The sequence below is a fragment of the Zootoca vivipara genome, chromosome 1, assembly GCF_963506605.1.
Source record: "Zootoca vivipara chromosome 1, rZooViv1.1, whole genome shotgun sequence".
NCBI classification, from domain to species: domain Eukaryota; kingdom Metazoa; phylum Chordata; class Lepidosauria; order Squamata; family Lacertidae; genus Zootoca; species Zootoca vivipara.
This window is the reverse complement of record NC_083276.1, coordinates 78,294,273-78,318,341: the sequence shown is the minus strand read 5'-3', so window position 1 is coordinate 78,318,341 and position 24,069 is coordinate 78,294,273. Positions and strand designations below refer to the sequence as shown.

The following is a 24,069-nucleotide window of genomic DNA, read 5'->3' as shown; positions in this document are numbered from 1 at the left end:
CAGCCCAGCATTGATAAGTTCACCAGTGAGGGGTGGGAGGAAATGGGGGAAGGGGTAGGTGGGTTGGTGGGGAGGAAGATTCTCTTATGAATGGACATTGTTTGCAGTATTTCCTTTCAAATACCAAAGCGTCTGCCTCTTTGTGTTGCATGCTTGATCATTTATTTAGCAAACCTCCCACGCACCCTCAGAATGGGAGACAGAAGCGGGCGAGGAGGAGGTGGTTCACTTTGTAAATATACACTCTCAGAAGATTTTTTTCCCTTGGCCTGCCTCTAATTTGTATCTGAGATCTTTCCTCAGTATGATGTGTCTCCTTTGTTAATTGCAGTGTGAAGCGAGGAATGGGAGTTAAATGCTCTTTTCCTACTGGTGATCAAAATATAAGCCTGAGGGGGAGGGTGGCTGAGTGTGATTTGCTCAGTGCCCAGTGTTTGGTCCCGATTCTGATTAAAGCCCTTACTTTATAACATTTAATTCCCATCTTCCCTCCCATGAGCTGATCTTCGCAACAATTCCTCTCTGAGGTAAGTTGGCCTGAGAGTAATTGGCCCTAACAGTAATTGGCCCTAGATCACACAGTGGGCTTCATGCCTGAGCACAGATTTGAATCCACAGCCTTAGTCTTGACACTCTGATCTCTATTCCATGCTGGCTCTGAGCCAGGGTTAAGCACCAGAGCAGAAAGACTAATAACAAAGGGTGCCTTTAGGCATGTGCATAGTCCCTTTTGCTTACATCAAATTATGTGAGTGGGGGTTGGTATCCTGGATGAAAAATGGGCTCGGCTGTCAAGTGACCTTGAGCTATGATGCTTTCCCAGGACTTTTAAAATATGCAGTGGGTAAGTCCTAACACTAGTGGAATGCAAATAGGCATCATTTGCTTGTTAGGTTTAACCTAACAAATTTATGTCCTTGTCTTTCCCTTCGCTGCAGCAGTTGGAAAGGGGTTATTCAAATAGGGGAAATGGTGCAGGGGGGGAAGGGGTTAACCCCCTTCCCTATAGTTGTGGACACAATCCAAGTCAGCCTTTTCCCATAGCTCTTCCTTTAAGCAAAGGAAAAGAAGTGAGGGATCTGATCACAGATCTCTCTCTCTCTCTCTCTCTCTCTCTCTCTCTCTCTCTCTCTCTCTCTCTCTCTCTCTCTCTCTCTCTCTCTCTCTCACACACACACACACACACACACACACACACACAGAGAGAGAGAGAGAGAGAGAGAGAGAGAGAGATTTTTCTTACTTTATTTTAAAATGCGTATATCCTGTCTTTCTTTTTCTGAAGCAAAACGATATTCAAGGCAGCTGACAGTATTTAAACACCAAATACATATTCATACAACTGAAGCACAAGGAGCAGCCAACCAGCAACTAATTAATCAATTAGGCAGTGGCAGTAAACGAAAATCGAAAGTCATAAGAACGAAAAGAGAGCAGTCAGGAAGGGGGATCCCTTTAAACTCGAGGATTTTTAATGCCCTCGGGAACAGCACAGCCTTTTTCCTGTAGGGCTGACAGATGGGGTGGAATAATAGCCTTCTCCTGGGAGGGAGTTTGAAGACCTCAGTGCAAATATGGAGGAGGCACTGTTCTAAATGTGTGAAGCAGTGGAGATGTCTGTGTTCCTGCCCTTTGTCCTGCATCTATATTGCTACTAATCAGTTCATCTGGCACAGCTCTTCTCACACTTGCCAAGCTCCCAGAGATTGTAAGTGGTGCCTACAAAAACTCCCCTTCTGCAGAAATATTGAAGATGGAAGGAAGCTCTTGTTCCTGGCCAGCCTGGAGAGGCTGCTGCTTCTCCTTGCACCCAGCGGCGTTCCTAGCCTTCTGGCTGCCCGGGGCAGCAAACCAGAAGGCACCCCGCCGGGAGGGGGGATCCATCGCGTGCATGCGTCGCGCGTCACGACGCACTACGGAGCAGGTTGCCAGGGGCGCTGGAGCACCGCCGCTGCCAACCCACTCCGTAGCACGATGTGTGCTTCTTCCTACTCAGGCAGAGTGGCACGGGGCATCTCCGCTGACGCCCCTCGCCGCTCCGCCTCCGCCTGAGTAGGAAGAAGACAAAGCGCGCTATGGACCGGCTTGCCGCGCGCTTTGTCTTCTTCCTACTCAGGTGGAGCGGCAAGGGGCATCAGCGACCGCCGCTGATGCTGCTCTCTGGCCCACCCAGCATGGGGCAGGGGAGCAGCTGCCCCCCCTAGAAGCAGGGCAGCTGGAGAGGACAGGCAGGGACGCTGCCTGCTGTGTTCCGCCTCAGCCTGCTTGGCTGAAGCGAAATGGCAGCAGCGGCAGCGAAGCTGCTTCCGTTGAAAAAAACCTGGACCTGGACCTGGGCTAACTTCAGCCCACATACATGCAAATGAAGTGCCGTGGAGCATTGTGGGGCAGCACTTTCTGTGCTGTGCTCGCTGTGACTTGAAAGAGTATGGGCTGAAGTTAGCCCAGCTCCAGGTTTCCTTCAACGGAAGCAGCTTCACTGCTGCTGCCTCGTTTTAGTCACCGCTGCCATTAAAGGAGCGGGCGAGGCAGGAGTGCGGGTGGCTCCGTGTGCTGCCTTGCAAACGGCCCCCTTTCCTCTTAGGGGCGATCCTAGCCACGTCATTGCCAGCTAGCCAATCAGGTGGCTGGGGGTGTGGCTGGTGTGCCCCCTAGCTTTGATCCTGGGTACGCCCATGGGCCCACCCCTTGCCTCCGCCCCACCAGGAAGAGGCGAGGGGCAAGGCCAGAAACATCGGGGCCTCCGCAATGGCGGTCGCGCCGCCGCCACAGTAGCGAGGGGGCGCCATGCTGCCCGCTGCAGAGCAGAGCGCGGGGCGCCCCGCCCCCTATTGAGATGCCCCTGCTTGCACTTTCCTTCCTCTGTCCTAAGACACATGAAAAAAAGTGTTTATAGGGCAATCCCCACCACCACCACTCTTAAGCCAGCTCAAAGCTTCCATGTCTTCCATGTCTTCTACCGGGCATGAAAATTATCCTTTCATTGCTCATTTCCTGTTCCCTGCTCATGTGCACTAAAAAGTCATTTGGGATGCAGCCTGGAAAAAGACAGTCCAAAAGCCCCAAATGGGTGAAATCCAGAGGTGCTGCCTTTATGTATCTAACGGCTGGCTCACACAAGCAATTGCTGCCTGCTTTTTAAAACAGATACTATTCTCTTTGGGGGCAAGACTGTGTGGAAAAACTTACATGAGCTGGCTGCTTGGGGTGGGGGTGGAGAGAGGGCAACAGCCATTTTCATTCCCGCAAGATCACAAAATGTGCCGCCTCTTTGTCTGTGTAAGCAGCAAATGTCTTCTTACTGCTTTGTCTCCGAGTCTGAAGTCATGTAGAGAAATAAGGGCTATTGGTTACTTCAAACGGGGTGCAATATTTCTTCATAGGAAGGTTTTCCACAGGGTCCTTCTCGCCCTAAACACACTATGCCTTTAAAACGTTGCTGGGAATTGTAATTCTGTGGGGGGCAAACTGCCCATAATTCTTTGAGGGAAATATTGTGCTTCAAATGTACTTGAAAGGTCTAGGGTGTACACAGCAGTATCATTTTTGTTTGGCTTGTTCTGTTTCCAACTAATCATAACTCTTTTGGTGGCAATTCATACCAGGAAAATCTGGCAATGCTTCATAGGCATTGCCCACACAGAACTCTCCGTTTCTGTATAATGTCCTTCAACCCCAAATGGCAGATTTCAAGTGGAAACAGGAAGTGAGGGCTGTGTTACTTTTACCCACTATCTAAGGCATTCCCCCCGCCCCCGTTTTTTTGGGACAGTATAACTAGCATGGAGAGGCACTCAGAGCATGAGAAAACCTGACCCATTCCTATTTTGCATTGGATGTCTTCAAGTTGCAAGGCCCCCGTGAGAAAGGGGTCAAGGCTCCTGCACTCTTAACGGTTTTGTTGAAGAGGGGATTTCTGCATGAAGAAAGTGTCATCCACCCATCTCCTGTCTTTGCCACCTCCGACAATGACAGGGTTTAGCTGGGGAGGCCCAGCCGGATGGGCGGGGTACAAATAATAAATTATTATAATTTATTATTAGCTTTTCATGGACTCTGAACAGAGGTTTGTGGTTTGTTTGAAGAGAAACAAAATGTGTTCCTCAGTACAGACAGTAAAGCCAAACCTTGCTGTTTGTTGCTCCCAGGGTGGCAGCTAAGAGCGAAGTGGGGACTTTAAAGCAGCAGGGACCAGCTGTCTGTTTATTCACATTTAAACCACGCAAACATGGCCAATGTGGCTGAGGCCACCCCTCAGAAGTATGTTAACCCAGCCAGCATCTCCTGGCCAGTGTCTACCTTATGACAATGTGTGTCCGCCTGCATGTAACGATTGGCTGTGCCTTAGGGAGCTATTCTGGGCACAAGATTCTTTATTTCAGAAACTGTATTATTGCTTAAGCAGCTAAATCATGTATTGTTCAGTGCAAATGCTCTGGAAAGTGGGCACAAGGAAAATGCTCTAATCAGCAAAGTGCACGAAACACATTATTCAGAGAGGAATCACCAACGGAAGCCAATGTTATGGATTTTGCACAGAGAGCAAGCTAGTTGCTTGGGAGTTCCCTTCTACCTGAGTGTAGAAGGTGTCCCTTCTACACAGCAGTGGTGCTGCTGGCAGCAGCAGCAGCAGGTGTTATGTATAAAAGGAGACCTGACAGCATGGAACCAGAAGATCAAGATGTAGTTGGAAAGTCATCAGTGCAGATCAAGAGCATGTGGGAAATCCCAAGAGGCAGAAACAGAGGAAGTGCATCCTAGGCAAATAGTTGAAGGGCGCAGGTCCTTAGGTGGCACAGATTGACACTGGCACCAAAATAACTGCTTGTTTGTCTTCTAGGATAGATGTCTGTATTTCTAGAACAGAGCTGGGGGAAAGATCCAAATCTTGCAACTTGAATAAATTAAGCACATTTGCACATGTGGTATAGTGCTTAGAGGAGACCCAAGGGAAACCTGAGTTTAAATCTTTGCTGAACCATAAATCTCACTGCATTTGCCAAGTCCAAAGTCCAAGTCGTGAGGTTATTGTGAGGATAAAATGAGGACGGAAGTGGAAGAAAACAGTTGCTTTTATTTTGTGCGTTCATTCTGCTTCACCTAGGTGTGGAGTGGAGTGGAAATCCTATTCAGCTACCCTCTTGCTTTAGACATTTCACTGCCATAAAGGTGAAAAATGAGGGGGAAGGGAAAAGAAAACTGAAAAACTCGATTGTTGATTCTGCACCAGTTACCAAATCCGTCCATTTGTGATATTATGACCAAACTGCGGGAGGCAGTGGAAGACAGGTGTGCCTGGCGTGCTCTGGTCCATGGGGTCACAAAGAGTCGGACACAACTAAAGAACTAAACAAAATGTGTGGTGTATGAATGTGTCGTTCCAGTGTTCCTTTCCATTTGCTGGGCTTTGAAACAGTGAATCTTCAGAGATGCTGATCTGTTGAAAGTGTGTTAGGCTGTGTACACACTACACCTTTAAAGCACATTCTTTCCCTCAAAAAATTCTAGGCACTATAGTTTACCCCCCCCCCACGGAGTTCCCAGCAGTTCTTAACAGAATTCCCAGCAGTTCTTAACAGAATTCTTTGAGGGAAAGAATGTGCTTTGAATATCCTCTGAAGGTATAACAAAAAAAACATTCCAGTAGCACCTTAGAGACCAACTAAGTTTGTCATTGGTATGAGCTTTCGTGTGCATGCACACTTCTTCAGATACCCTCAACATTTGAGGGCCAATTGTCAACTTCGGCAGCTGGTATCGTGCATGCACACGAAAGCTCATACCAATGACAAACTTAGTTGGCTTCTAAGGTGCTACTGGAAGGGACGCGGGTGGCACTGTGGGTTAAACCACAGAGCCTAGGGCTTGCCGATCAGGAGGTCGGTGGTTTAAATCCCCGTGGCGGGGTGAGCTCCCATTGCTCGGTCCCAGCTCCTACCAACCTAGCAGTTCGAAAGCACGTCAAAGTGCAAGTACCGTAGATACCTTACAGCGGGAAGGTAAACGGTGTTTTCGTGCGCTGCTCTGGTTAGCCAGAAGCAGCTTTGTCATGTTGGCCACATGACCTGGAAGCTGTATGCTGGCTTCCTCGGCCAATAACGCGAGATGAGCGCTGCAACCCCAGAGTCGGTCACGTCTGGACCTAATGGTCAGGGGTCCCTTTACCTTTTAATGTGCTACTGGAATGAATTTTTTTTATTTTGTTTCGACTACGGCAGACCAACATGGCTACCTACCTGTAACTAGAACGTTGAAGGGATAGTGTGTGCACAGCCTCTGTGTTTCCAGGAGCAGAAGTTTTCTCAAGAATGTATTTTGCTGGCCTTCTGTCAACTGATATCCCTGTGCCATTCACATCTGCACATATAGCAGCTTCCTATGTTCCTGTGTAAGATGTTTTTTCCTCACCTGGTGTTTCAACCCTCTCCTGTGCTTCTTATCTGTGCAGATCCAAAGGAGTGCCTACTCAGTCTTCTTCGATGAGAGGTTTTCAATCCCCTTGGACCCTTCCTCACTGGAGGAAAACAGCTTGAGGTTTTCCGTCTTTGGCATAGATGAAGACGAAAGGAACATCAGCACAGGAGTCGCTGAGCTGAAGTTGTCAGACTTGGATCTCTCCATCAGGCCCTTCAATGCGTGGCTGTACCTACAGGACATGAACAAGGTAGCCTATTGTAGCAGGGCAGAGGGCAATAGAGTTCTGGAGAATGGGTGGGGCAAGGATATGGGGCAAGGGAGAATCTTCAGCCCCTTAAGATAGTGGGACCCTTGGCAGCTGCCGGAGTTCACAATTGGCCCTCAAATGTTACCTTTTTATATAGCTCAGTTGCTTTCTAATGTTGACCACTGCCTTGAGCTAGAGTAGTAATCATCATCATCATTCTTTATTCGACCGTCAGTCAGAAAAGATACAATTCTCCTCAGTACAATGTTAAAACATCTAAGACATCTAAAAACTAAAATAAAACATGGGCAGCACTAATAAAGGCTATACAGATAAACCCGAAGTAGTAATCTCTACCATTCATTTTGTTATATGACTATTTAATGAGCAGTCACCTGTCTCCTTCTTATTCCCTGCAGGCAACTGATTCAGTGGGTGAAATTCTGCTTTCTCTTAGCTATCTCCCAACGGCAGAGCGGTTGACGGTAGTTGTGGTTAAGGCCAAGAATCTTGTGTGGACCAATGGGAAAATGACTGCAGGTTAGTAAACAGTCTTGCAAAACTCCTCCGCCCTGCCCTACAGCTGTGACTGGATAGTGTGTGAAGACGTTGCCTTACTCCACAGTGGGTAAATTAGTCGTGCCTGTGATCACAATTTTTATTGTAAAAACTGTGAGGAGAAATGGTTAGCCCACCCCGTGGTCCCAGTCCCAATTGCTCCTTACAATTGGGCCATTTGAAAGAAATGTAGAGAGATATAAATGTATTCATTATGCATTGTCTCCCCCATGGTATTGTTTGGACCTCATTGTCTTCCTTAGTGCTTTCCTAGAGACTGCTGTTAAGCTCTGGGCATTCCTTGTTCTTAGTGGTTAGTTGTTAGGAGACGACAAACTGGGAATCAAATCTGTCTTGGTGCCACATCTGCGATTCTAGGGGGCCTGCCCTATAGTTTCAGCTGCATGTGGTGAGGTTACGCCACTCAGAGAGGAAAATAAGGCACCTTAAGGTGCAGAGACTCAGACATACTCACCTTTAAGCTGACTTCATCATAGCATCCAAGGCACACCCGCAGAAAAACCCGCAGAAAATGAATTTCATCTAATATTTTAAAACTTCTGAGTTGCCACAGCAGGGCAATAATCAACCGTTCCACAATGTCTCCCTCTTAGGCATCCTGTTTGGGCTTCTTGAATAACCATCAGCAGAAGCTGAATATCTGTAGGGGGTGATTCTCTTTGAAGAGCCTTAGAAGTGATCAATTAGCTTCCAGTTTTAATTAAGTGGATTTCTCTTGGTTATCAAAAGTGAAGAGCACATGGCCAGTCCTTCTAACTTGTATGTTTTTCCTGTGGATGTTATCTTGCTCTCAAAAATGTTGTGAGTGGATTATAGCCCTTTAAAACTAAACTAAGCTTAAAAAAAAAGTTAAGTCTCATATATGAAGGTCCTGCCTGTACACACACCTGCTTGTATGTTCCAGTTTGGCAAGATCTAGCCCCGCTGTTAAATAATATAGCAGTGCATTTTAGTGAAAGTAGCACCAGCTTCAGATACTACATATTTTCAGAGGTTAAGTCTGCACACAAGAAACAATTTCCCCTGGGGACCCAGTAAAAACAATCTGCTTCTTACCATCCTATCAGATCCTTTTGTCAAAGTGTACTTGCTGCAAGATGGGAGAAAGATCAGTAAGAAGAAGACTGCGACAAAGAGAGATGAGACAAACCCAGTGTTTAATGAAGCCATGATTTTCTCAGTGCCAGCAATTGTTCTACAGGTAAGAGCCTCCAGGTTCACAGGGACGATTACAGCCACATCCATTGAGCTACTGCATCGCTAAGAGCACAGTCTATAGCGTCAGGCATACAGTTCACACCAAGAGCTCACGGGAAACTTACCCTCTCCTACCAGTTCATAGGATCAGCCTGCCCGGCTGTGAAATGCAACAAAAAATGTTGAAGGGCTCATCAAATTCAGTCCAACTATTCATTGGTTAATCCTAGAATCTTACTGTCAAGGTCTGCCTACTTGAAAAGGCTATAAGCAATTCCATCTCAAGCCCAGTTCATACAGTCATTTTGGTGTGCTACAGCTATGCCCATAATGACTCCATCTGCTTTGTCTCATGCCGGTCCACTTGTGTGCACACATGTCACTGGTCAAATCCAGTTTTTTTTGTCAGCCATTAAAAGTGGACAGACAAGGTGCTTCTTCACACAACATGTAGTTACACTGTGGAATTCCCTCCCACAAGAGGCAATGATGGCCACTGACTCCAGTGGCTTCCTTCCACTATGTTCCACTTATAAATAAAGCAAACCTATGAAGTCTCCAGGGCACTCTCATCCAAAATAACATAGACCTGGCAGTTTTGCTCCTGGAACCTCTCACCACTCACGGTCATAGGAATCCTCTGAATAGCAGGCATGGTGGGGGAGAGGGCAATTCCAACTGGGCCCATGGCTGGGGCAAAGGGTTAAAGCTCCTTCCCTTCACAAGCCATGCTCCTGAAAATACAAACCTGTTTCAAATGGTTCAATTCATAAATGTTAATAACAAAGTCTTAGGTAATGCAGATGCTTCTTTTTGGAATGAAGTTCTAGGAAAACAGTAGAGAGAGAGATTCTCTTCATCGTCAACTTATGTTAGCTCTGTTCATCTTAGAAACTCACCCAAGTGATGGAGGGCTGGAGAAGGGACTGGCTGTGGCTGAGGACATCCTAATGAACATGAAATTAAATGGGATATAAACTGGCATGCCCAGGGCAAGAGCCTTCTTCAAGGGTCAGACACTGACCTTTTGCCAATACTGGTGATCTGAATGGTGAGGGTTAATTTGTTTGTTTAGTCCAGAGGAAACAAACCAAACATGTATTTGTGATGGAGAAATCGCTTAACTAACCATGTCATGTATCGTCCTGCATTTTCTTTGTTCCTGTTAACTTGCTATGTTGTCTTTTACTGAGCAGCGCAGGTGGCCTTCAGATTAACCCAGACAAAATCATTAGTAGACAACACCATCCAGCTAAGTAATAATAAGAATGTAGCACTCATTTCTTCCTCACTGCTGCTGACATCTATAATTTTAATGAATCTTTCTCTGTTCAGAAGCTTTTCTTGATTGGCGATAGATTCCGCCCACAAGGTTTTTGGCATGCAAGGCTTTCAAATTAAACCCTGAGAAAGAAAAGCCAGTACGCAAGATGTAAACACAATCATTGCATCACCTGCAAGGCCGAATATATAATTTCATTTGCTTATCAGTCATTCAGAAGCTTCGGTGCTGAAAATATAATATAACATATCTAACGAAATCATCTTCAAAGGAGAGATAAAAAGGAGGAAGCTTTCTTCAGCAATGGCGTGGAGACAAGAAAAAGGATGGGTTACCATAACGACCAAGCAAAGGCTGACTGCTGTGGCTTAACCTGTCCCTTCTTGAGGATGATGCAAATTCATGGGGGTTAGGGCAAAGGTTCTCGAAGTTGTATTAATATGTAAGGGAAAGAGAAGTAATGTTTCATTGCACACAAATTTTACAGGTGCCTGAAAGGCCCTAGGGGCTTACTTGTCAAACAGGATACTTCCAATCCCTGGGTTGATTTTGAGATCAAGTTGGGCAATTCTGCATTGTTGCCAGATCTCATTGTGCTGCATTGTTATTTTTCTGAATGGAATGAGGACATGAATTCAGAATGTGAATTCTGTATATAATCAGTAGTGGAAAATTAAGAGTACTTTTCAAGGGTACCTCCAGCCACTTCTCAAACTACATCTGATGGTGGTAAAAACTGGGTCAATGGAATTTTGCTAATATCCGCTTGTTTCCTTGCAGGAACTGTCTCTCCGGGTTACTGTTGCAGAGTGTTGTGACGATGGGAGAGCTGAAAACATTGGCCATGTTGTCATAGGCCCAGCTGCAGGTGGAATGGGCATCACGCATTGGAACCAGATGCTGGCCACCTTGAGGAAGCCTGTGTCCATGTGGCACCCACTTCGACGAAGCTAAGGCATGCTTGCACCTTGGTGTGAATAATCCAACTTGGTGCCTAAACTCTATCAGTAGGCAGATACAGCCGGCAAATGAAGTTCACTATAGCTAGAAACGAAAACTTATTTTTTTCTCCAAATATTTTTCACAAAATGGAGTTGCAGCAACAGGGAAGGGGGGGGTGTTCAGTTGCCAAATGGGACCACAAGCCTTGGAAAAGCTTCAGACAACTGAAATCCATAAGAGAGGAACCCATTCATGTACAAAGGACTGCCCTGAAGTAGAATCTCATAGATCTCATAGAATCATAGAGTTGGAAGAGACCACAAGCTTGCTGACAAATAGGGTGGCCTTTTGCCTCCATCACTCTAAAATCACCAGCCTGGAGAACCGGTCATTTAGTAAATTTTGGTTTTTTTTACTAGGAATTAAGAGTCCCATGTGGGTTTCCTCCAGCCCCGAGGGTCAAGGGGGAAAGCTGTGTGTGTGTGTGTGCGCGTGCCCATTTGATTCCACTTAGATCTTAAATGCATCTACTTTGAGGTTAGAGCCACTGAATTTAATAGATCTTGCTTTGAAATAGGCATGATTGAGATCACAGTTTTATATTTGTCACATTTTTGGCAGGAAAATCCCATTTGATGGTAGCATCAGAGAAACTGAACTGAATTTCTGGAAAATTACTTCCAGGGTAAATGAGCTTAAGATCATAACCTCATAGAACCATCGTCAAATGCATCTCCATCCATGGTTCCAATTCTAGAAGAGTAGTCATGTTTGCCTATTGCCACAAAGAGCAGCAGGAAGCCAACTGTTGTAGCCTATTACAGGAATAGGGATCCTGTGGCCCTCCAGACGTTGTTCAGACTCCACCTCCCAGCAGCCCCACCAGCATAGTCCATAGGTGATGAGAATTGCAGTCCAGCAACATTTGGAGGACACCAGGTTCCCTGTCCCTAGCCTCTTTTGTCAGATGCCTAAAGCGAACCTACTTCTTGCACCTCATGCTACCATAAATTAGACCTTAGAGTATGACCATCAAAGTATGATCTAGACTACTATGTAATGCTGTTTAATCCTGATGCCCCCCCCTTCCCAGCAGCATCACTTAGATGCTTTCTCACCAGAGCAGCTGTTCCATCCATTCAGGGGGATGCAGGGTTGCTGGGAAAGGGAAAAATCAAGAAACAAAAACAAAAACGTTTTGTTTTTAATGACAAAGTTTCGTGAAAATCAGTCACTGAGCTGGCTTAAAGTAAGCGAGTATGTGATTTCAGTAAAATTTTGAGGAAAGGAATATCAGTAAAATGGGTCCCCTAACACTACTCCATTCTCCCAAGCCATTCTGCCACCCAATTTAAAGGCACATGGCTTTGCTTCTAGAGCTCTTTCACTGTTGAAGAACTTGCTGCTTGGCTTGGCTGTACACACTTCATAAAGCAAAATGGAAAACACAAGCCCTAATGATCTGAAAAGCATTAGAGGCCACTTTGACCTCAAGCTTTAACTCTTTTTCTTTCTTTTTTAAAGCAATTCTCTGAGGATGTCAGGCCTGGTCAACTTTAACCATGAAAGAGCAGAAATGCTGATATTAAAAGGGTAACTTTTATGTTGAACATAAGCCCATTTGACATTTGGAGTTTTTCAAGAAAGCACTTTCCTTTTCTGCCTCTTGAACCTTGGCAAACTCCATCAAGAGTGAACATTTATTGCTTTGCTAGGGCCTCAGCAATTCTGTTGTTAATACGTTTTACATAGATTTGATGGGAGATTATTCTCCACCCCATTTGATAAAGCTAGACAGCTGCTTAATTTGCCTTCTGTGCAACCAAATACCACAGTAGAGCTGGCTTTAGCATATGGACAGAACCATCAAAAAGAGAGGCATCTGGATTCATCCAGTTCAGGTGTCCCAAGAACTCTTTTAAGAAAAGTGTGACAAGTTTCTTTCAAGTGGAAGCTTTGCTATGTGCCAAGGAGGACTGTGATGGTAGGAAAGTAGTCCTTTGTCCATATGAATCCCATGATGCTTTGCTTATTAAAATAATGACATCGTCAGAATGAAACAATAAGAAATCAATTAAGAAAGCTGCAGAAATGATCAAGCATGAGCATCACAACAGTTGAAAGCAATAGCAGATTAAAACCAAATGCAACTGATGTTTGAAAGAATCTTAAGAAAATAAATAGGCCATCCCAGAATTTAAAAATGTCCCTGCCTCTTTAATCCTAACATAAAAAACAGCCCACATAATATGTCTATCCCTGGAAAATATCCAAGCTTGGAATTGCTGGGAAAAGAGAAGAGAGAATTTTAAGGTGACCCTCCATAATTACCTCTCTTATTGCCCTTATTGCATAAACTTTGCTACGGAAATTATAACCAGCTGATCTCAAAGATTAGGGTGGAATTCGAAATATCATACCAAGGTACATGGGAAGGACAAACAGGAAGGCACCAATTTCAGGGAGGCAGGGAGGGAATCTCTGGTTGCTGCAGGGGGAAAAGTTTTTTTAAAAAAAATTGGGGTCAAATGATTTGAACAGGGTTCTTTCTCAGGGACACTCTTCAACAAATTTTCAATCTGGAATTCAGATTAGGTGCCAGGGGATGTACATATGGTCTACTTCATGTGGGGGCAGGTCAAAACCAGCATGTTAAAATGCATTTATTCATCTTTAACATTTTTCTCCTGCCATCCCGGCCCTAGGCCTCCATGGCAGCTTACAATAGTTGTGCTTGTGAAACACAGAGATGCTGTGTGGATGATAGAGACCTGGCATAATGTGCTCCTGGCAACTCCTGACTCTCAGCAAGTAGACTGCAAAGCTTGAGCAGTCACTAAAGGTGTCCCCCTTTGCATCTTCCATTTCCAATAACCAGCCCTTGAGATGACAAAGGGACACCTGAACAAGACAAAAATGGTAATAAATAAATAAAATAAAATAAACCTTTATTGTCACTACACCACCTGTGTGCAGTGAAATTAAACGAGGCCCTCCCCACACACTCAGTCTTGTTCACACTCTGTGTGCTTGTCGGAAGTCAATTGCACCACTATTTTTTTGCATTCAGCAACCCAACAGCCCACGGATAAAAATTGTTCTTTAACCTGTTGGTGCGGCTGACTATACTTCTGTATCTCCTGCCCGAAGGTAGGAGATTAAAGAGGTGCCGGCCAGGGTGTGAGTCGTCCCTGAGAATTTTCCTTGCTCTCCTGACAACCTTCTTGCAAGGAGAAGCAGTGGCAAAGCACTCCTTGCCATCTTCAGTCATTAAGCAATTGGCTGAAGAGCACCCCAAGGTGTCAGCAGTGAAGAACAGGGGTTCCTGCTCATTCTAGCTCCAGGCCACACTACCTGCGCTGTCCATTATCATCTTGATCTTGTATAGGATTGGCCTGCCTCATCCAGTCCCTCTACCATGGCCAGACTTGATGTATTTCAAGACTTGGATAGGATGAAATTCCAATTTATCTGCCATCAGCATATTATGTTCATGCTGGCCATAAAACACAAACTTGTCTTTCCTGTAACTTTTCTATGAGGATACACTTCTTGTTGTAGGATACATTCACTTTTGGGATAAATAAAGACTGGTCTTTAAAAGCTGCTCATACTGCAGGACTAAGAGATATACTGCTATGATGATTGTAATTACATTTGTACCTCGAATGTTTGATATTCTCACCTGTTCCCTCCTACCCACCCTTCAATTCTAGAAGAGTAGCAGACTTTTGGGAAAGGGTGGGGATTGTCGGTGATTTTGTAATGTAAAGTGTATCATCGCACCATTCCTGTATTATGTGCATCATTTCTGCTGTGGCAAAGCAGCAGCTGTGCTCGTGTAATATATTTTCATAAGCTTTGTACATAATCTTTTCCCCACTGCACATGCACATTGTTGACAGCATCTTATGCATTTGACTCCCCCTGCCCCATTGCAGTTACCTAGGCTCTAGCTTTTATGTGAGGGAGGAATTCTTAAAGCCCAGATAGTGCACACAGCTGATTCTGATTCTCTTGCCAAGGTGTACAGAATCTAACCAGAAACTTCAGTAGTCATGGTTGGGGTTACTCTTGAAAACACATTTCTAAATTGGCTGCCTAACATAGGCAGCCATGTTTAAAGCCAGCCAAGGGCACTGCCAAGATGCAGTTCTGTAACATTAGACTCTGGATTTAATGGTCTTCTGGTCTTCTTGCAGGTGGGTGCCCCCCCCCTTCACTTGATGGTAATGTGTGCAATCTTAATGTGCTAAATCAACACTACAGCTATTGAGGGTTGAGTAGAGACTCGGGATGTCTGCCTCAAAGTCCTGCTCTGACAGCACTGCTACTCAGATATTTTTCTGGACAGACACCCTAGGATAAGAAGTGCATGTATGTTTTTGACTGTAAAAATGGCTACATGGGGTATATTTCTTACCCTCAATAACCTCTCATTTTCTTTGGCAATTTTAAATGATACACACACATGAGAAAATATGCCAAAGTTACAAAAGGAGCTTCAGCATCTCTTTCAGGTGTATTTTCAAGGCAACTCCCCTCCCTTTTTTGTATCTTTGATCTTTTGCGAAGAGCTGTGATCAGGTGGGTTCCTCAGGTCAACAACAACAAATTAAATCCTGAGAATGGTGTGCCCCGGGGGTGGAAATGTCTCATTAAAGTAATACATATTTCTGTTGATCCAAAGATGTACTTTACAAACAATATAAGCTACATATTGTTGTAGCATTGGAATCTCACAAAGACAATATTAGTGTAGCGCTACAGTAACATGCACTGAATAGCACCAAATATCTATCACACACAACACTATCTCCATTTCAACACACAAGAAAGGGTGCTGTGCAGCTGAAGCTGCCTCTCCCCTCCCTTTTTATTCTGCATATCCCACTTCCAAAAGAGACAAACCTACCCACAAGAGCAACTAGTCTCGGGCTGTGGGCACTGCTGTAACAAAAAAACAAATGCGCTAGGTGCATAATCACTCACAACTGACTTATTGGGAGTACAGTACAAACAAAAATAGTGCTTGTAACATCACAAATAGCACCCAAACCAGACAAGAACATTACATGTGCATTGCGGGATCTTTTAGTTTTGCTGGATCATAGTACGTGAAAAACGAGCTGCTGTGGACATACACTTGAAACATTCTGTTGTCACTTTCAAGGCTATCATCTGCTGTACAATGCATCAGAGCAACAATCATACTGGGACATATTTGAAAAGCAAATAAATAATTTGAGGTAATTGGGCAGCTTGACTTTTTTTTTTACCTCCCTCCAAAGGAATGGATCTGAATCAGTGTCTATGAGTGCATACTTGTAATGTCTGAACCCTTGGCATACTGCTTCAATATATCTAGATATCGTGCTGCTGCTGGGATTTAGTCATGGTTCCTTAGTCCTCAATTGTATCTGATATTTTCGTCACACAAATGGACTCACTACAAAATGATAGCGCCGTTTCTAGAAGACTAACATTGTTAAGTCTCCTGAGGACAAAACAAGCAGAATTATGGTATCCTAAAGACTAACCAATGTCTCCTCAAATGAGTCTCTTGGCAACAGCATATTTTTTTCCGTTGCAGGTGATAAGGCAGGCTGCTTATACCAAAAATGCAATTTTTGTAATTGTGTGTTAGTCCTTAAGATGCCACAGAGCTCTTTGCTGCAATTGCAAAACAAACACACTAACATTTGAACATGGTCTAATGTGAGCTGGTGTGACATCGCCATGGAAACCTGGGAAATTGAAAAGGTAATTGAACCGACTCTTGTGCAAAGTGCCCAGGGAATGGCTCCTATCAGTGCTATGCCTCAAAAGTGGGAAGGTACTGACAGCTCAAAGATTATCTCAAGGATTAGCTTTGGGAATGTGGATAATGAATCTATTTGGTTATGGGCTTTAAGCATCGCCTGATTCATTATCAGATTCAAGATACAATCAGTCTTTCATTAAAACAGAAAACACCAATATTTCACTACTAAGGGCATTGGTCCCATGAAAAAGATGGCTGCTGAAAGCAGCAACCTGCAACATCACTGTATGACTGAGCACTCCCCCATATAAAAACTCCCCAGCACAGAGCAGACTCAGTCTAGCCTGAGTCTGCTCTGTGCTGGGGAGTTTTTATATGGGGGAGTGCTCAGTCATGCAACCTTATCACTTGTGGTCTGAATAGGTCATGTTCTAACAGGGTTGTGTCATTCTTAATCTCATTGTGCAAAATGGCTCTAAACCAGTGCATGAAGGGCATATGATTCCATTGATTCAACGCATACAAATGAAATTCAAACAGTTTGAGAGGAAAGGTAATGGAATAATTTGTCAAAAAATAGGATAGGTACAAGAAATATGTAAAAAAATACAGCGAGAACAAAATTTCTATGATAACATTTGAGTAAAACGGGAAGGAAACAGATTGGACCAGTAGGTATTGGGATGTCTAAAGCATTATGAATGTGAAAGGACAGTTAAAAGCAGAGATAGCATTGATTGTATATACATTTGATAACAAAAGAAAAAAGGGTATGCTGATGGAGATAACAGGAAGTCCAAAGTTAAAGTATTTATTTAGTTTATGTACTTGTATATATAATTTTTTTAATTTTACGTTTTCCTTTTTTGTACTTTTATTTATTTCTTTTTCTTTTTCTCTTCCCCTCCCTTTCTCCTTTTTGTTGGGAAAGGATGGCCTGAGATATTGTATGGAAAGTGTAAATAATATATTTGTTTGGTGAAGAGAAAATAAATAAATATTATTTTAAAAAAGCAGTTTAAACAACGTAAAATATTTTTAAACAATTAGGACAAGGTCATCCCCAGAGAAAATGATGTCATGGGGGTGGCCCTTGTCCTTGCCTCTCAAAGCTGCTCCTTCCAAAGGGGCAACCCCCACCCCCACTCGGCCTGATGTAGCCTCCACTCCCCTGGTAGATTGACTCTCAATCTGTCAGTGAGGTGGGGCAGGCTTCAGTCTGCCAGCCACGGGTGGAAAAAGACCAACTTCCTCAAGAGGAGGAGGCATTCCAGCAGCTGTGAAGGTCCAGGTGAACAGCTTACCTTCACTGATGGTCTCCAGCTGCTGCTCCTACCTCTGAGAGCAAAGCATCAGTTCTCCAGTGGTCAGGGATAATGGGGATTGTAGTACACCACCACCTGGGGGCCCACAGGAAAGGCTGGACTCCCAGACAACCCTAGACTGGGTAGGAACAGAAACAGGAGGCTGTCTTACCAGGTCTGTCCATTTCTCCATCTAATCCAGTATTGTCTATTTGGACCAGTAGGGGCCACCAGGATCTCAGGCAGATATAGAATAATAGAGTTGGAACAGACCACAAGGGCCACCCAGTCCAACCCCCTGCCAAGCAGGAAACACCATCAAAGCATTGTAGACATGTATTCTTGACATATATTGACAAAGCATTTTGAGATATATTTGGCATCATTTGCTGCCTGGTTCTCTTTTAATTTGTCAGGGATTGGAGCTGGGATCTTCTGTATGTCAATGAAAGTGCGCTATCACTGACCTATGATCCCGCACCAATATTAGTGGCTGTTCTCCACCCTGATATTTTTCTCTTTGTTACAACCTCATAAATGCTACAAAGGGCTTGGTGGGGAGGAAGCAAAGTATGCTGAACAAAAAAATATTCTTAGATGAGCAGCGATCTGATCCTACATGTTTACTTAGCAATTGGTCCCTCCGCACCTGTTGCATGCATAGGATTGCACCAGTAGCCCAATTCATTCCCACCTCCCTCACATACTGCCACACAGAGGCTCTCACCTTACCACTCATTCTTTTTGCCTTCTGCCATCTTCTTAAAAAGCTGTACCAGACCAAGGCCCATTTAGTCTAGTATCCTGTTCTCACAATGGCCAAGCCTGATTATGAGTTAGCAACATCTGTGGATATCATTTGCACTGTTTAGTTAAGGAGGGAATTGCCTTTCCTTGGTGCTGTTAGTCATCGTGACATCTGGTGACCACCACACACCCACACCCAATTCTGAGCTGCCGTGGCGTGGTATTTCAGGGTCCATCCCACTCAGTCACTCCATGAATGTAACATGACGTTTCCTCTGTTTCATTCCCTCTCTTTGAACAGATGGCCATGAATAATAAGGGATGTTTTCTGAGAGCTGTTGTCAGTTGTGGATGGGGGCTCCCTTGCCTTTGTATGGGAAAAATAAGAATGCCTTTGTTGCGTCAGCTGTTCTCCTTCGGTTGCCAGGGTGCACTTAGCCTTGAGGTAGGGGAGAAAATTGGTTCCACTTACATGCTAATGTGAGACTACCTAATCTCCCCACCTCACCCCACCAAAAAACCCAACATGAATCAACATTTTATTTATTATTACAGTACTTTATATCCCACCTTTTCTCCAAGGAGCTCAAGGTCACGTACACTGTTCTTCCCCTTCCTCATCTCATCTAACAGCCTTGTGAGGTAGGTTAGGCTGAGAGACTGCGACTGGCCCAAGGTCACCCAGTGAGCTTCATGACTGAGGGGATACAACAATCCTTCAAAATGTGCACTTCTCTGAATCTTGCAGTAGAAGCCTCCAACAAAAACTATATATTAGGAGAAAGTTTGCATTAAATATATAGATGAGTGAAAATAAGATACAAAAGTGCATTATATTCAGTAATGTTGCTTGCAAAACTTGTATTAGGAGAATGCCGACAGATTCTCATGGAGCTGGAGATGATGATGATTGCATTGCAAACTAATTCAGAAATGTGGCAAATTGAATTTGAGGTTAGAAAAACAAGAAACATTTAGCCCCACATTCAGACGAGTTCTCCGATGGCATGGAGTCTGGAAAGAAACATGGTCTTGCCAATATCAGTTTTGCACTGTAGTCTGCAGAATGGTTTCTCCAAAGCAATCACAGAGAGAGTGATCTGCCCCAGTAAGTGACCCAAGGGTTGCCATCTTCATTATCAGCAGGGCAGATATCACATGTAATCACAGATATCACAGGTAATCAGCAGGGCAGATATCACAGGTAATCACAGATATCACAGGTAATAAAAATTGCGCTTATGCCTCAACTTGCACGTTAAACGAGATGAATTTGTGCCCGTCTTTTTTTCACTGTAAACATTTTGAACACAAATTGGTTCTTCAGAACATGGGAAATGAGAATCTATTGGCCATGTCTTATTGGGATTAAACATAACAAGCTGCACTTTAATGGACTGTGTATCTTAATGCAGATTTAGATTATTATTTACAAGAGGAGCCACAGAACATAACAGTTTGCCGTGGTCAACATGGAGCCCATAGGAATCAGTGTGCCCAAGAGAGTGACCCCCATTGCGAAAGTTCTGAGTAATTCACAATGTGTGAGAGACTGTTTGCACTGGCTCCGCCTCTCCTACACTGAACATGCCCCCTTAAACCTGCCCGCATTCTATTGGAAGCCAATGATTGGAAACCCTCCTTCCCTTACATTCTGAACAGAGGAGAGGTACAAAGAGCTTATCTCTATGCTACCAAGACAATGGTTGATGTAGTTGCCCTTTCCCATTGATGGGAAGGCTGATGGGAGGAGGGCATGCCCACATGTTTTTGTGGTCCTCTCTTTTTTAGATTTGGCAGCCATTTTGTGTTAGGACATACCCCCATAGCAACCATTTTGTGCCTAGCACCCACACTGCCGCAAAATTCCGCTCGTGCTCATGAGACCAAAAAAAGGTTGCAACCTCTAGTTTGCATATCTCCCTTTTGGGTAAAAATTCTAGAATAACATACATTTAGGAAATAGAACTCCAATGACACAACTTTTGAAATGGGACAACTTGCCATTGCTGTACTCTGCCCTGAGGAATAAGTTTTGTCAAAATGTGTAAGGCGGCATTCTTGATCCAGGAAATTATACTTCGGGCAGCCATCTGATGTTTGCCTCTCTTTTTGATTCTTAATAAATTCTGTACTAAGGAGACCCAAATTCTCCAACAAGCAAACAGTTTTTCTGCCCAGAAGGAATTATGTAAATTGATTCCATATACGCTAAAGTGCTTATTTTGCATAAATGTTCTACATGCTTTACAGCTCAGTCCTAAACATATTCGCTCAGAAATATGTCCCACTGGTTTCATTTGGACTTCCTTACTAATAAGAATGTTTAGGATTGCAAATTTCGATACATATTTTTTAAATATACAGATATATTTTACGAGGAGTGATGCACTAAGTGATCTGAGGATTGCAGCCTTCAATATAATCAGGATTTATAAGTATTATTCACCATATTCTGTACTAAGACAAATTTTCCTGGCAGGAGGAGGGGTACATAAAAGTGATGAGCAATGGGAAGGTATATAGTTAGGGAAAAGGAGCCAGAGAATAAGGGGCATGTAACCATGTAGGGTAGAGAGACATCATCTCTTGAATGCTTCCATAGAACTGCATAGTTTCAATAGGAAACTTGGTGAATCAGTCAAACCAGTTCCTTTGTTAAGGTAATGGCCTTGGGCAGCCTCATCCGCATCTTAAACAGTTAGCTCCATCCTATGTTCTGGTTGTATATATGTGTAAATAAAAACATATCACCTAAATACATGTTTCGTCATATCATATAACTTAAAATAGGCTACTACTACCTTATGGGACGCAGGTGACGCTGTGGGTTAAACCACAGAGCCTAGGGCTTGCTGATCAGAAGGTCGGCAGTTTGAATCCCTGCGACGGGGTGAGCTCCCGTTGCTCGGTCCCAGCTCCTGCCAACCTAGCAGTTCAAAATCACGTCAAAGTGCAAGTAGATAAATAGGTACCGCTCCAAACGGAAAGGTAAATGGCGTTTCCGTGTGCTGCTCTGGTTCACCAGAAGCGGCTTTGTCATGCTGGCCACATGACCTGGTAGCTGTATGCCAGCTCCCTTGGCCAATAACGCGAGCACCACAACCCCAGAGTCGGTCACGACTGGACCTAATGGTCAGGGGTCCCTTTGCCTTTACCTTACCACCTTATGTGCATTTGCTTAGGAGTAAGTCTGTTCCATTTAATGGACTTTCCAAGTAAACATGGCTGGCACCAGTCTGTACATCATAAAACTAAAACATGACCTGTTCAGGTCCAGGTTCTACTCATTTGGTCAAAACTTTTACCTAGGTGATATACAAAGCTGCATGTCACCAATGATGTGGGCAGGCCAAGCACAGCATCTCTCTCCCGAGTGCGAAGGCTGCTCAGTCATTATCAATTACTCATTTGAGGCATGTTGACTTGCAGGAAATTTCCAGGGACGCCATGTCTCTAGTATTAGCTGCTATGAACGTGCATCTCCCTAAGTGCCAGCAAGCAAGTTGTGAACAGGTTATTTTGTTTGTTTGTTTGTTTGTTTGTTTGCTTGGTGGTGTTTTGTCTGCTCAAAGATTCTGGGGAGAATGTCAGGCAATTGTGTGGGTGGATTTAGTACATTTACTTGGAAGCAGGCGATGCTTTGGAAGTTGGATGATTTATTTAATGGCTGTAGCATTGAAAGCTTGGGATGAATTGAAACAAAGTGAGCACAAATGATCAATTTGTCATTGATTAGTGATAATGTCCAAGCAATACTTGGCAAGGCGTACTTAGAGGCTGTCCTTTTCCATTCCAGTTCAACCTGCTTGCTTCAAATGCACTCCTTCATTAAAGATTCAAAAACTATTTTAATATTTAAACTTTTTCTCCCCATGAAGAAACCTAGATTATTTTGTCTTTATCATTAATATACCCAGAAAGGGGGAAATAGTAAATATTTTTGGAGGCTTGATGGTTGCAGCTCCTTTTCAATGAAATAATGGGGGTGACTTGTTGTGGTCTTAGCATTGATTCTGGCCACATTTTCACCTCATTTTGAGGAACTGGAATGCAAGGATTAGACTACAGGTGACATTAAGTGCTTATGCATTGAAGGGTTGTGCACTGAAGGGTTGGTGAATTGTGCGACAGAAGTACACTTTTCTTGTTAGACCTAAATCTTGATCACTCTCCAACACAGTGTTACAGAGTGAAAGAAGCAGTGAGAAGCTATTCTGACCAGTCTCTACTGCAGTGGTACCTCATGTTGCAAATGGGATCTGTTTGGGAGACCCGTTCGCAACATGAAAATGATGCAACATGAAGCGCCGCGTCTGCGTATGCGCGTAACGTAAATCGGCACCTCTGCGCATACGCAACTGTTACGGGTGCGCCGAACCCAGAAGTAACCTGTTCCAGGACTTCCGGGTTCGGTGCGTCCGTAACCTGAAAAGACGCAACCCATAGCGGGCGCAACATGAGGTATGACTGCACTAAGAAGCATACTGTACCATCAATTGATATATTTCCAGTTATTCATAGGCTGGCAGCCTTCTCTCCTTTATTCCATCACTATTGCCTTATAGCCAGCTGAGACTAATCTTTCCATGCCAGCATGAGGATTCCTAGTCCAGCCAGGGAGAAGAGGACACTGAAAAATTCATATGGGCAATTGCCAGGCTGCCATCCACATGGTTTCTTCACTAGCTCTAATGCCAGCTATTCAGCCATTAGCAACTTCAAAGTGGTGAAAAGATGGGATTAGAGGCCAGACTGAATGTAGGAAAAAAAGAGCATTTTCCATAGTAATATCGTAACCATGTGAACTCAAAAACTTGCCTGTTTTGACAAGCACTTCCCTGATCTGCTGATTGAACATCCTGTTTTAACTCTTTAACAGTTATGCTGTATTGCAGGCCTTATTTATTGTACATTTTAATTATGGACATTTATTTTAATATTTTGATGTTTTGATGAACTTGTCTTATTGTGTATTTTAACCAAGTTTGGCCATATTTTCCTTAGTTTGTGTTCAATGGGGCTTACTCCTAAGTAAGTGGCAGCTGGCTTAGTAAATGGATTAGAGAGCTGTCCACTTTGTTATTACTGAGTGTGCCCTGCAAACATCACATTCTTGATGTGGGACAGGGGAAATAGTCTTGGCCTGTATATCTTCTGTGCTTTTACCACAGCACTCTGGAGCATGAGAAAGTCACCTTTAATGAACTTACCTCTTTCTTTAATGAACTTACTCTCTTACCTCTAGGAGCACTCAGTTATTTATCAGCTGATCTGAAGTGTAACTATGGTTTGCATTTTAATGCAACCCCAGTTCTTCTTTTTCTGGCCAAAGCACTGATTCTATTCCATGGACTCCAAATAGCTCACTCGAACAGTGTGGCTTTGCCCTGGAGCTGACATAGCTTGATCAAACAGATTTATCAATGATGCACAAATTAAGATCTTCTTCTTCTTTGGCGATCACTAGTAGCCGAGTAAGATTGTCTTCCATGAACACGGTATTAACATTGAGTCTGTAAGTGACTGTGGGGGCAAATTCTGGATCAACATATCCTTCCACAGTGGGGACATAGATTTCCGGGCAGGA

The 24,069-nt window shown here is 43.9% G+C and overlaps 1 protein-coding gene across 1 annotated transcript in view; it reads left to right on the top strand.

The window, feature by feature from the left end:
• Positions 1–13,305, top strand: part of SYT12 (synaptotagmin 12) — a 54,863-nt gene extending 41,558 nt beyond the window's left edge. The window contains exons 5-8 of the mRNA XM_035124739.2: positions 6,449–6,664; positions 7,084–7,204; positions 8,311–8,444; positions 10,503–13,305. Coding sequence (XP_034980630.1) covers positions 6,449–6,664; positions 7,084–7,204; positions 8,311–8,444; positions 10,503–10,676 — 645 coding nt within the window. The 3' untranslated portion in view covers positions 10,677–13,305. The remainder of the gene's footprint in view (positions 1–6,448; positions 6,665–7,083; positions 7,205–8,310; positions 8,445–10,502) is intronic.
• The last annotated feature ends 10,764 nt before the right edge of the window (positions 13,306–24,069 follow it).